At 39.0% G+C, this 13,914-nt stretch overlaps 1 protein-coding gene across 1 annotated transcript; it reads left to right on the forward strand.

The window, feature by feature from the left end:
- The first annotated feature begins 5,018 nt into the window (after positions 1-5,018).
- On the forward strand, positions 5,019-8,159 carry LOC124309875 (uncharacterized). The gene has a single exon (XM_046773569.1). It carries the CDS (start codon positions 5,019-5,021, stop codon positions 8,157-8,159), a length of 3,141 nt encoding a protein of 1,046 aa, XP_046629525.1.
- The last annotated feature ends 5,755 nt before the right edge of the window (positions 8,160-13,914 follow it).

Here is a 13,914-nt window from a genome sequence, read left to right on the forward strand (position 1 = left end):
ACGGATAACATATATATTTTGATTGATATGTGAGCAAATGATTGAAAAATACATAGGATTTTTTCAATACTAACATTAATTTTTAATGAATTTAATTATTGTAAGAAAAATTTTTCTTCCACTTTCTCTTTTTGTAAAAGTCAATTAAAAATCATAATATACGTATATGTATTCGTGTATTATACATTAATTCAATTGAATATAAATACATTTATTCATATACATATTATACATTAATATAATTGAATATAAATGGAAGTAATTATGTCAAATAATTTAATAAAAAAAGGAAATAATTGATTCAATAAATTATTTTCCCTGATGAATAATATTTTCATTCCAAATAATATGTGAGCAAATAATTAAAAAATATACAGGATCTTTTCAATAATTATATTTATTTTCAATAAATTCAATAATTGTAAAAAAAATTTTTTTTTTCAAAAATTCCTCTTTTTCAAAAGTAAATTCAAAATTATAGTATATATATATATATATACCGGGACAATCTCTTGAAACTATACATACAATGCGCATGCGCGAGTTTTATCGGCTGCTCGGGCAGGCTGGCCACTCCGAGTTTCTGCTGTCAAACTCTGTTTCTGGCGGCGATGTAGTTCATACGAATTTTTGAGGTTAGAATCTCAAATAGTCGACGTAGTGACTCGGAAAGTTGATGCTAATGCTCTTTGAAAATTGGCTTTATTCCTAAATTAGATTGAGAAATCTGTTTAAATGTTGGGTGCTTGGAAGAAACGCAGCAGGTAGGTGGGAACACTTTATTTGATCACTTTTATTATTTCTTACATTAGATATAACAATGAAACTTTTTTCTTTTGATAGGTGATACGGCCAAAATAATTAGATCTTCAATGTTTACTGTTATCTGCCTATTCAATTTATCACACGTACAAAGATCATCGCCACTTTGAAGCAACTGGGCAACTTTCTCACTCTCTTGTGATTTCAGGTAGTAATATTGAATTTTATCACTTTCGCAAAAAAGACATTAAGCCGAGCGTTCAAGAAATTTAAATATCTCACTATCTGTAATAGAACTGCGAATCATTTTTTTCTAGAAAATAGTTTAACAAAATTTACCAATAGTCGATAGTCAATGTATTTTTTCCGATCAATGAATTATTGCTACTAGTATTAAGAATTTTCCAATGATTATCAGAGTTCATTTCGCAAATTTTCAATGATGTTCGATTGAAAAAAATTAAGGGAACCTAATACTCAAATTGAAAATTCAAGTAATATTAGATTTATTCGAATGATTTAGTATTTCATGTTAATGCGGTTCGAAACAAAAAAAATCTTATCTGAAGCGCAGAACTTAGGAACGTAGATCACATCCTGTGACACAAGTTGAAAATCGACTTTCTCAAAATGCGCCCTAACGTCACAATTAGCTTCAAGGAAAATCATGTTTTAGAGTAATGTCAGAACATTATTACGAGGATACTGACTTATCAAATTCACGATTGTGTCCCTTGTTCCATCAAAATAAATGAATGTCTGGTTTTTAACGAAGTTCATGAAGATTTTTTTCCAAACAATTTTATCCGATACAATATCTTGTGCATCGTCCTCCGAACATCACTTTGTAACAAGAATATGTGGAAAGAGTCCCTTTGTTGCAGGAACCATTAGAAAATTATTGGTTTTCAATGCGTGCTACTGAATAACTTCTGCGTTTCAGATTCCATCTCCAATCTCAAAATGAGATTTTTTTGCTCCAGACAATGCTAACATAAAACGCAGAAATAATTGTGGTAAATAGAGATTCACGAGCTTTCAGTCTTAGCGGAGGACTCTATAAGGAGTGTGAAATTGAATTTGGTTTTAAGTTATCGTGCAACTAGCTAGCCAGATGACACCGTGAACTAAGATTGAATTCAAAGACATTTTTAACTGAAGTTATTCAACAATTCTAGATTTAGATTGATTCAGTTTGCCTCACAAAAGTCAACCCTACCATCTAATTGAGGACTTGAAAAACTATCTATCTGAATTCAATGCCAAAGAGAGTGAAAGTAAGCGTCAAAATAAGATACCAAATTAAATGGTTTGAAGTTTGAGAAACAATGCTGGTCAATAATAATGCTTGAATTACAATGGTGCACAGAATGATCCCTTGGTAGAATGAATTGACAGCAACGGTTGAGTAACAAATTTATAGCTGTTGGCTCGATCAAAGTGAAATGACGGGATATTCAGCCATTATGATCTGTAGTATATCCCGCTCTTCAATTTTGCCGCAACTGATGTTAAGAAGGTGGCGATGGCCTGATGAAATTCACTCTGACACCTGATGTCTGACGGAACAACCAGGTTCGATGGTTATAATGATTGCACCGCTCGAGAAATCAGGATCCTTGCCACCTAAACGTTTTGACCATCAGGTAAGGCATAATTTTCCTCGTGTTAATCAAAGTTTAAACTTCGAGCCTGCTGAAAAAAAAAACGAATTTTATCATTGAATCCATGTTAAAATATTGTGATAGTCAAAGATCACGTAATTAGAAATTTACCTACATGCTTCAATGCCTGACAAATTTAGTCCCGCTTTGACAATGAATTATTTCGTACCTGAAAATATTAGAAACTATTATTATCACACAGGATCTTTTGGTATTTTTGGATACAACTAATTTCCAATAAAATGCACAATACATAAATCGTTAATGAGACGCATTTTTAATTTCATGTAAATAAAGAATCTGTTCACAATAAATGTTGTTTTTACTTACCTACCTTTGTTTGTCCACACTCCCACTTGTGAATGACATTTCGCATTCAATTTCAGATTTTTTCTTTCAATGAATAATATCCAATTTCTGTATCATTTGATATTTGCTTTTCCGTTGAATTATTTATTGCATAGGTTGAATATTTTCCGATATCAACCACGGCTTCACGCGCGAAAGATTTACAGCTTTTGTTTCATTTCGTGTACGTTGGCACCCTGCTCAGCAGATGAAAACATCGCCGCGGGGCGATTATAGCGACCAATGAAATCGAATTATTTGGCGCATGCGCATTGTATGTATAGTTTCAAGAGATTGTCCCGGTATATGTATATTATTATACATGTATATATGTATATATATGTATATCATACATGAATATAAATGAATACAAATGGAGGTAATCAAGTCAAATAATTTAATAAAAAAAGGAAATAGTTGATTGAGATAAATCATTTTTCCTGATGCATAATATTTTTATTTCAATTAATGTGTAAGCAAATAATTAAGGAATGTACAGGATTTTTTGAATAATTATATTTATTTTTATTGAATTTAATTATCGCAAAAAAAATTTTTTTTTCAAAAATTTCTTTTTTTTTAGAAGTAAATTCAAAATTATAATATATATATATATATATGAATATGTATATTTACATATCGTAACTTAATATATCATACATTATTATAATTGAATATAAAGGGAGGTAATTAAGTTATACAATTTAATAAAATAAGAAAATAATTTATTCAAATAAATTATTTTTCTTAAATTGGAGAATAATTAATTTTAGAGAATTCAAAATACGAAATAAATAAATAATCATTTATTTATCTATATGTTTTCTTTGAACCTTATAATAAGTTCTAATACGTTGTATAAATGTTCCAAATTACCATTCATAAAGTAAATTAAATGGCATTTTCTTAATAAATGATATTTGAATTTCGAATAATATGTGAGCGAATAATTAAGAAATATATAGGATATTTTCAATAATTATATTTATTTCCAATGAATATAATTATTGTAAAAAATTTTTTTTCTTTCAAATTTCTCTTTTTTTAAATCAAATCGCGACGTCGAAACCGCACTCATCGCAAGGAAGGTCAAATCTTCAGACGACAAGGTCACATACAGCGCAATCAAAGGAACAGTCGTGTGCTTGTTGCAAAGGCAACCACTACATCGCGTTCTGTTCGACCTTTCGCGACAAATCTCTGGATCAAAGAAGGGAAGTGGTTTCTGCGAAAAAGCTTTGCTTCAATTGTCTCGGTCCACATCAGCAGAAGGACTGTCGATCTAACAAAACGTGTCGCGTGTGCAACGGTCGACATCATTCCTTGCTGCATCGAAACTCTTCCTCAATCTCGACAGCTGCTAACAGTGGCACATCTCAAGGACAGGCTGCAGTAGCGCAACCTGCAGTGCAGAACGCACCGATCTCGAATAGCGCCTCTCAGGTGAGCAACCACTCAGCTCAGCCTACAATGATCAAGCGCTCTCCAGTTCTTCTCGCCACAGTGCAATTGATCGCCTCTAATCCGGAGACTGGAGAAAGAATCATTGCTCGCGCTCTACTCGATCAAGGATCCGAAAGTTCATTCGTCACGGAGTCGCTAGCGCAACAATTGCGACTACGTCGGCATCAAGCAACGATACCGATCATTGGCGTCGGAGCTCATCAATCGGCAGTGACTCGCGGCACCGCGACATTGCAACTCCAATCTCGTGCTCACACCTCGTTCTCGTGTCAGGTGGAGGCACTCGTGCTTCCACGACTCACATCGTATCTACCCTCATTTCGACTTCTCGTCGAAGACTGGCCTCATCTACGAGGACTCAACCTCGCGGATCCAAGCTTTGCACATCCCAGTCAAATCGACGTAATTCTCGGAGCTGACATCTACAGCAACATCATTGGTCAAGGAGTTCGAAGAGGAGCACCAGGAACACCAATCGCGCAAGAAACTCAGTTCGGTTGGGTCCTCTCCGGCTGCGTTTCAGCGGAAGCAGCAAGCCCCTCGTATGGCGCAGTCCAAGGCTTCCAATGCTCCCTCGATCACGAACTGCTCGATCTCGTGCAGCAGTTTTGGAAGCAGGAAGAAGTGTCGAAACCTTTGGCACTAACTTCCGAAGAAGAGCGTTGTGAGCAACACTTTCGCGAAACGGTTTCTCGAACTGCGCCCGGTCGTTACGTAGTTCGGCTGCCGCTCAAGGACAATTCGGTAGAGCTCGGCAACTCGCGGAATCCCGCGCATCAAATGCTCCTTTGTTTGGAGAAACGGTTCGGTAGCGACGCGCAACTCAAGGAGGCTTACTCGAGCTTCCTTCGTGAATATCGTGAACTCGGGCACATGCGTCGCGCTATGAATACACCTGAAGACAATTCCCGCGTGTTTTATCTTCCCCATCACGGTGTAGTTCGCGACAGCAGTTCAACAACAAAGTTGCGTGTCGTGTTCAACGGGTCTCAAAGAACCAACCTCGGACTCTCTCTCAATGACAATCTTCTCGTCGGTCCAAAAGTGCAAACCGACCTCGCGGACGTTCTCTTACGCTGGCGACAATATCCAGTCGCGTTCTCATCAGACATCGTCAAGATGTACCGACAAATTTTGGTCCACAATGATGACCAAGATTTTCAACGAATCCTCTGGAGGGAAGAACCAGAGCTACCGATTGAAGAATATCAACTGACTACGGTAACGTATGGTCTTGCAAGCGCTCCGTATCTCGCGATCCGTGTTCTTCATCAACTCGTTCAGGACGAAGGTAAGCAGTATCCCTTTGCGAGCCACGTCATTCTCGAGAACACGTACGTCGACGACATCCTCTCAGGAGCAGAGGACGTTGATCAAGGTCGCGAGAAAATCAACGAACTCAATCAATTGCTCAAGGCGGGCGGCTTTGAACTTCAAAAGTGGACTTCAAGCCACCCAGAAACTCTCGTTGACATTTCTCGAAACCATCAAGAGATCGCGATGCATCTGAATCTCGATCAAAGTCCATTCTTTCGGGCTCTCGGTCTTGCGTGGAGACCAGACATCGACGCGTTCGCGTTCTCTCCGCAAATTCATCAAACTCGGGACAATTTCACAAAACGAAAAGTTCTCTCACAAACCGCGCAGCTCTTTGATCCTCTCGGATGGCTCTCGCCGATCACGATCAGAGCCAAAATCTTTATGCAGGAATTGTGGGCACTCGGTTTCGACTGGGACGAGCCGCTCTCAGCTTCATTGTCCTCGCGATGGATCGAGTTTCTACAAGATCTTCAAGGCATCTCAGCTATCACCATCCCACGATGGATCGGGTTAAGTTCAGCATCTCTCGGGATAGAGATCCACGGTTTCGCGGACGCCTCTCAAAGTGCATTAGGCGCAGTGATCCACGCGCGAACGTATATCAACACTCACGAAGTGCGCGTTTCACTAGTGTGCGCGAAAACTAAAGTAGCGCCGCTAAAGAAGGTGACAATTCCTCGTCTCGAACTCTGTGCTGCGAATCTTCTCGTCCGGTTGATGTGTCATGTGGAAAAGACTCTTAATTTCGAAAACACCCCGGTTTATCTGTGGACGGATTCCACAGTCGCGCTCGCGTGGATCAAAAGCCACCCATCGCGGTGGAAAGAATTCGTTCGTAATCGCGTAACGGAAATCCAAGAGTTCGCGCGCGCTCGTTGGTATCACATCTCGGGTTTTGAAAACCCCGCTGATCTTGCGTCTCGTGGTGCATCTCCGGAGCAACTCCAAAAATCAGAACTTTGGACCTTCGGACCATCCTGGCTCTCGAAGCCTTCTGTCAATTGGCCATCCTTATCTCCGCGACCGGAAGAAAACATTCATCTCGAGGAAAGAAAAGGGCTGTCGACGCACATCGCAACAGCTAAGCCGCTACAAATCTGGGATCTCGTCGATCGCTACTCAAAACTATCGACTCTCCTCAAAGTCACATCATTGTGTAAACGCGCAGCAAATCGGTTCCTCGCGAAGACGACATCGAATCGCGTAAACACGTCTATCACTGTCGGACCGATCTCTACTCTCGAATGGAGCGACGCCCAACTGTTTTGGACCAAGGTGACCCAGCAGGCGTACTTTGCAGAAAAAATTCGCCAAATCGAGACAAGCTCAAGTCTCACTCGAAGTCATCCACTATCGCGACTCACGCCGTTCATCGATTCGAACGGATTCCTCAGAGTCGGTGGTCGACTGAATCACTCATTGCTTTCGTATGACGAAAAGCACCCGTTCATCTTGCCTCGCGAATCATCGTTCTCCACATTGATCATCGATCATCATCATCGGTTGACGCTCCACGGAGGTCCGCAACTCACTCTCGCTACAATCCGACAGCGGTACTGGATCCTGGGAGGAAGAGTACCGATCCGCATGTCAATACATCGTTGCGTTCCTTGTGCGCGTCATCGCGCCACCCTCAGCAGCCAACAGATGGGTCAACTCCCTCAGTCTCGAGTCACGCAATCAAGGCCGTTTCTTCACTCTGGCGTTGACTACGCTGGTCCATTCTCGATTCGAGCCTCCCGCGGAAGAGGAGCGAAATCATGCAAGGGATATATCGTTATCTTCATCTGCTTCACGACCTCGGCTGTGCATCTCGAGCTAGTTTCGGACTACACGACGGAGGCATTCATCGCGGCGTACAAACGCTTCACATCTCGACGAGGAATTTGTGCCTCAATCGCAAGCGATTGTGGAACGAATCTCGTCGGCGCAGACTCAGAACTTCGCCGTCTTCTCGCTGCATCGTCAAAGGAGTTCGCAGAAATCGCAAACACCCTCGCATCACACGGAACCCAGTGGCGGTTCAATCCTCCCTCCGCGCCTCATTTCGGTGGAAAATGGGAAGCCGGAGTGAAATCAGTCAAATTTTACCTCAAACGAGTCATCGGAGAAGCTACTCAAACGTTCGAGCAATTCGCGACGTTCCTCACGCAAGTAGAAGCCACGCTTAATTCTCGACCTCTTTGCGCTATCTCGGACGATCCACGGGATCCAAGTGCCTTGACTCCAGGACACTTTCTCGTCGGCTCAGCATTGAACACAATTCCTGAGCCGTCACTCATCGAGGTGCCAGTTCAACGGCTATCGCATTGGCAACACTCGCGTCAAATGCTGGAGCATTTTTGGAAACGGTGGAGTACGGAGTATCTTCAGTCCTTCCAAAACCTCTCGAAATGGCAGACTCATCACGGCAACATCAAAATCGGATCCATCGTTCTCGTAAAAAACGAAAATCTACCTCCATCTGTGTGGCCCCTCGCGAAAGTGATCGAAGTGCATCCGGGAACCGACGGTCTCGTTCGCGTTGTGACCGTTAAAACGAAATCCTCTGTGTTAAAACGTCCAATCGTAAAATTGTGTGTGCTTCCAGTGTCCTCTTAAGACAATTATTGACTCTAAGAATAAATAACGCACGGCGGGCGGCATAATCTAATTTCGCGATCGTTACCGATAGCGAAGCGGGCGGTATGTTTCGGCAAGGTATCGAATAGTTAAATGTGTGTCTCGCGACACTCAAAATCGTCCTCGCACATGTACGCACACTCGCGTGCAATGTTCTCTTGCCGTCTCCGCGTCAAATCTCGCCGCTTGCCCGTGTCGCGACTCAAAACCCATCAGCTGTATCTCATGTATTGTCTACTATCTCGAAATCATGTATGTGTATAATCTATGTGTTCTCTCGCTCTGTAAAATCTTCACTCTCTGTAACGTTCTCTTGCGATACGGTCTGTATCGCCTCATCAAAACCAATAAAAATCTCGTTTATCGGCATTCATTATCTCTCTCCATCTCAACATCACTTTCGTTTCATTCACACTGGTTCTCATCACTAATTCGCGGATCCCACGTCGATGATCCATATCTTTTTGCCATCTCTCTGAACAAACATAAACGGTGGTAATTAGGTTGAAAAATTTAATGAAACAAGGAAATAATTGATTTAAATAAATCATGTTCCTCAACGGATAATATTTATATTTTAATTAATATGTGAGCAAATAATTAAAAATACATATGATTTTCTGAATAATTATATTTATTTTTAATGAATTTAATTATTGTAAAAAAATTTTTTTTCTTTCGAATTTCTCTTTTTTTAACAGTTAATTAGAAATCATAATATATGTATATATGTATATGTTTGAATATGATACATTATTATAATCCAATATATAAATACATTTGTTGATATATATATTATACATTATTATAATTAAATATAAATGGAGGTAATTAAGTCAAATAATTTAATAAAAAAAGGAAATAATTGATTAAATAAATTATTTTTCTCATTGAATGATATCTTTATTTCAATCGATATAGGAGCGAATATTTAAAAAATATACAGGATCTTTTCAAGCATTATATTTATTTTTAATGAATTCAATTATTGTGAAAAAAATTTTTTTCAAAAATTTCTTTTTTTTGAAAAGTAAATTCGAAATCATAATATATATATATATATATATGTATATTATTATATATATATATATATGTATATATATGTATATTATACATTAATACAATTGAATATGAATGGAGGTAATGAAGTTGAATAATTTGATAAAATGAGGAAATAATTGATTCGAATACATTATTTTTCTTACCGAATAATATTTATATTTTGATTAATATGTGAGCAAATAATTAAAGAATACATATGATTTTTGAAATAATTATATTCATTTTGAATGAATTTAATTATTGTGAAAAAAATTTTTTTCTTCCAAATTTCTCTCTTTTTGAAATTCAATCAAAAATCATAATGTATATATATGTATATGTTTGAATATTATACATGATTAAAATTTGATATATAAATACATTTGTTCATATATATATATTATACATTATCATAATTGAATATGAACGGAGATAATTAAGTCAAATAATTTAATAAAAAAAGGAAGTAATTGATTGAATAAATTATTTTTCTTAGTGAATCATATTCTTATTTCAAATAATATGTGAGCAAATAATTAAAAAATATACAGGATCTTTTCAATAATTATATTTATTTTCAATGAACTAAATGGTTGTAAAAAAAATTTTTTTTTTTAAATTTCCCTTTTTTTAACAGTAAATTCAAAATTATGATGTATATATATATATATATATATATATATATATATATATATATATATATATATATATATATATATATATATGTATATTATTGTATATGTATATATGTATATATATATATATTGTTACAAAGGGTGAAATCACCCCTTTGCCCCCTCTTTAATGATCTAGTAGTCAGCATAGATAAAAGACGTTTATAAACCTCTTATGTCTTTAAAAAAAATAAGGTTGCTGCGCCAACCGATATTATTGTAAAAACAGTCTTGTTTCAGACTTTAAACAAGAAACACGTATATTGCATTAAAAGCATTTATCACGATATTTTTGTTCACGCCTTTGATTTGATAATAAGTAAACTCGCGGATCCATATTTTATTAACGTAACGCCCAAAACGTTACAATTGGTGTCAGAAGCGGGATCTTGAGTTCTTATTAATTGAGTCAATTCAGTGCACGAACTTTAATTATGAGTAGCAGTCGTTTGACGCGCTCACGACGAAGAGAAAGAAGCGGAGAAGAACCTTTCGTTATGGAGAATCCGCGGGTCCCTGAAACAATTCCATCACCTTCAGTGGACCCTCTTCCAATTCCTTCGACAATCTCTCAAATTGATCTGCCGAAGATCATGTCTCAACAGCAAGAGGCTGCTGAGCGCCAACAACAGCAACTTCTTCAGCTGCTTCTTGATCAACAAGAACAGCGAAGAAAAGAACATGAACAACAGCTGGAACAGCGCAGGCTTGATAGAGAGGCACAAGAACGATCCGAAACTAGTCTACACGAACTGTTCCGGACGACTGTGGGGGCTCTTCAGGCTGTTCATCAGGTGAATGGCTCAGGAGAACCGGCTGTCACCCCACGAGGTTCCAGAGTTGTTACGCCGCTTCCCTCTCCTGTTCCTTCTCCTGTTCCCGTTCCCACTGTTCGACAGATTCAACATCCAGGTCGATTCCAGGATGTTCCTGAATCAAGGTCTGTGCCTTTTATTAAGAGAGTAGATGAATCTCCAATTAGTAGAACGAGAGTAAATAATGAGGCTGGTTTTTCCGAGTCTTTGACTCAGGTTCGGCCTCAATGTTCTCATTTTAATCAATTAAATAATTCGAGACTTCCTGAGGTTGCTTCTCAGATTAACCAGAAACCTCTTTATCCTTTAAAACCGCCAATTTTTGACGGAAAAATTCCATGGGCAGATTATGAACGCCAGTTTAATTCAATTGCTAGACATAATCAGTGGGACTCCGCCATGAGGGCCCACAGTCTTGCCTCCTGTCTTCGAACGCCGGCTTTGAATGTTTTAACGGCGTTGTCTGAGGAAGAAATCTCTGATTATGAAAAACTTAGTTCTGCATTAAAGTTGAGGTATGGAAATGACCACTTAACGAAACTGTACACGGCACAGTTACAGACAAGAAGACAAGGACGAGACGAAGACCTCGCGTCTCTTAGTCAGGACATTGAACGGCTTTCTCGTATAGCTTTGCCGGACCACGAACCGTCTCGAAATTTATTAGCAACGCAAGCTTTTTTGAATGCAATTAATGATCCAGAGATTAAAATGGCCGTTGGAACGTCAGGCCTCACTTCTCTGCGGGAGGCAACAGCCAAAGCCCTCGAGGTGGAGGCAATGAGAAAGCAATATTTTGGGCTGAACAAGCTTCGTCGGATTGAGGTGTCTGAAAACGCCTCAAGAAGGCGAAGTTTTGAACACTCGGAGGAGTCAAAACCTCAAAATTATAAAAATAGAAATAACAGTAACAATTTTAAACCAAGAAATCGAAGTTCTTTTCAAAACCAACAAAACCAGCGTAAAAATAAAAACGTGGTCGTGACAAGTCAAACTAGCTTGACTTGTATATTTTGTAAAAAAACAGGCCACGACGCCAATCATTGTTTTCTAATTAAGAAAATTAGTGGAAAACCGATGCAAGGTTCGAATCCAAATTCTTATAATTGGCGTAAGAAAAACATAGAAATAGGGGAAGCAAATCCTCAATTGAGTTCTTCAACAGGAACTCACCAAAAAAACTAATTCTAGATGATTTGTCAGGGCGAAAATCATCGCAGATTGTTAGTAGTGAAAGCCCTCCTAGAGAGCAATTTTTAATTAGAAGTCTACGACAGTCTGGTCTTTACGCGCGCGGTACTGTAAATGGCGTCGATTGTCTATGGGTAATAGACACGGGCGCGGAAGTAACCGTAGTTCGATCGGATCTCTTTAAATCCGATGACCAGATTGTTCCCTCTTTTTCTCTGCGAACAGCCACTGGAGAGACGACCCCGGTTTTGAGACAGGCTACTGTCCAAATTAACCTTTTTGGGTGTATCGACTCTCCACATAAGGTTCTTATAGCAGATATAGAGGATGAAGGTATTTTGGGAATAGACTTTCTTACAGCTCATAACTGTGTTATCTCGACTGAGAGAAATTCGCTAGCTTCAAACAATCGTGAAATAACTCTTTGTACAAATAGAAATGGAATTTATTGGACTCCTCCTAGAATTCGAGAAATAGAACTTTCGGAGGATGATTTGCAACAACGTTTTCCTGCACATTTACAGAGCCATGTTGAGAAATCTTCGATTTCGTTGAATTCAGCTCAGGTAGAATCGTTTAAATCTCTTTTGCTAGAATTTATAGATTCTTTCGCCAAAGATAGTGGTGATAAGGGCCGATGTACTTCTGTCAAGCACAAGATCGACGTCGGAGAGAATTCACCAATTAAACAAGCTCCTCGAAGACTCGCTCTCAACGCCCGAGAAGAGGTGAAGAAGCTTGTAGAAGACATGCTAAAGAACGATGTGATTGAACCATCGTCTAGTCCCTGGGCCTCACCAATCGTCCTTGTTAACAAAAAGGACGGATCCAAACGATTTTGTATCAATTACAGGAAGCTGAACGATATAACGAAGAAAGATTCTTACCCTCTACCCAGAATCGACGAGACACTCGACCTGATTGCTGGTGCAACTTGGTTCAGCACCATAGATCTTCAGAGCGGATACTGGCAGGTCGAAATGGATCCTCTAGATAAAGAAAAAACAGCTTTTGTTACGGGTTTGGGAGGATTATGGCAGTTCAAGGTTATGCCGTTTGGTTTGAGTAATGCCCCGGCTACCTTTGAACGAATGATGGAGGCTGTTCTCCATGGGCTCACTGGCAAAATATGCCTCGTTTATTTAGACGATATAATCGTTTTTGGCAAGAACTTTGAAGAAGTTCAAAATCTCAGACAAGTTTTCGCTAGGCTGAAGCAAGCAGGTCTGAAAATGAGCCCGAAAAAATGTCATCTGTTCCAGAAAGAAGTAGGCTTCCTTGGACATATCGTTTCAGCACAAGGTGTGAAGACCGACCCATCCAAAATAGAGAAGGTTCCTTCTTGGCCGACACCTAAGAATAAAGAACAAGTTCAAAGCTTTTTAGGCCTTTGTACGTATTACAGAAGATTTGTAAAAGGTTTCGCTAGTATAGCTAAACCTCTCCATCATTTGACCGGAATCAAGATTCCTTTTGACTGGACCCCGGAATGCGAAGAGGCTTTCAAGAAATTAAAGGAAAATCTTATTTCTTCGCCGATTTTAGCTTATCCAGAGGTCGAAATTCCTTTTATTTTAGATACGGATGCATCTATTTCAGGAATAGGCGGGGTTCTGTCACAAATTCAGGGAGGTCAAGAGAGAGTGATAAGCTATTTCAGCAGAGTTTTGAGTAAAACCGAGAGGAATTATTGTGTCACTCGTAGAGAGCTTTTAGCTGTTGTTAAGACCGTAGTACATTTTCACCATTATTTGTACGGCAGGAGATTTTTGATACGTACAGATCATGCTTCTCTCAGGTGGCTACTTTCGTTTAAATCTCCCGAAGGTCAGGTAGCTAGATGGTTAGAAAGGCTCGGTCAGTACGATTTTGATATTCGTCATCGAGCAGGAATTCATCATGGAAACGCCGATGCTCTCTCTCGAAGACCCTGCGAGGAAATGCCAGAGTGTAAACAGTGTGCACGATTAGAGAAAAATCGTGACCCCTCTCTTATAATACGGAAGATTTCTG

The sequence above is a fragment of the Neodiprion virginianus genome, unplaced genomic scaffold, assembly GCF_021901495.1.
Source record: "Neodiprion virginianus isolate iyNeoVirg1 unplaced genomic scaffold, iyNeoVirg1.1 ptg000058l, whole genome shotgun sequence".
Lineage (NCBI taxonomy): Eukaryota > Metazoa > Arthropoda > Insecta > Hymenoptera > Diprionidae > Neodiprion > Neodiprion virginianus.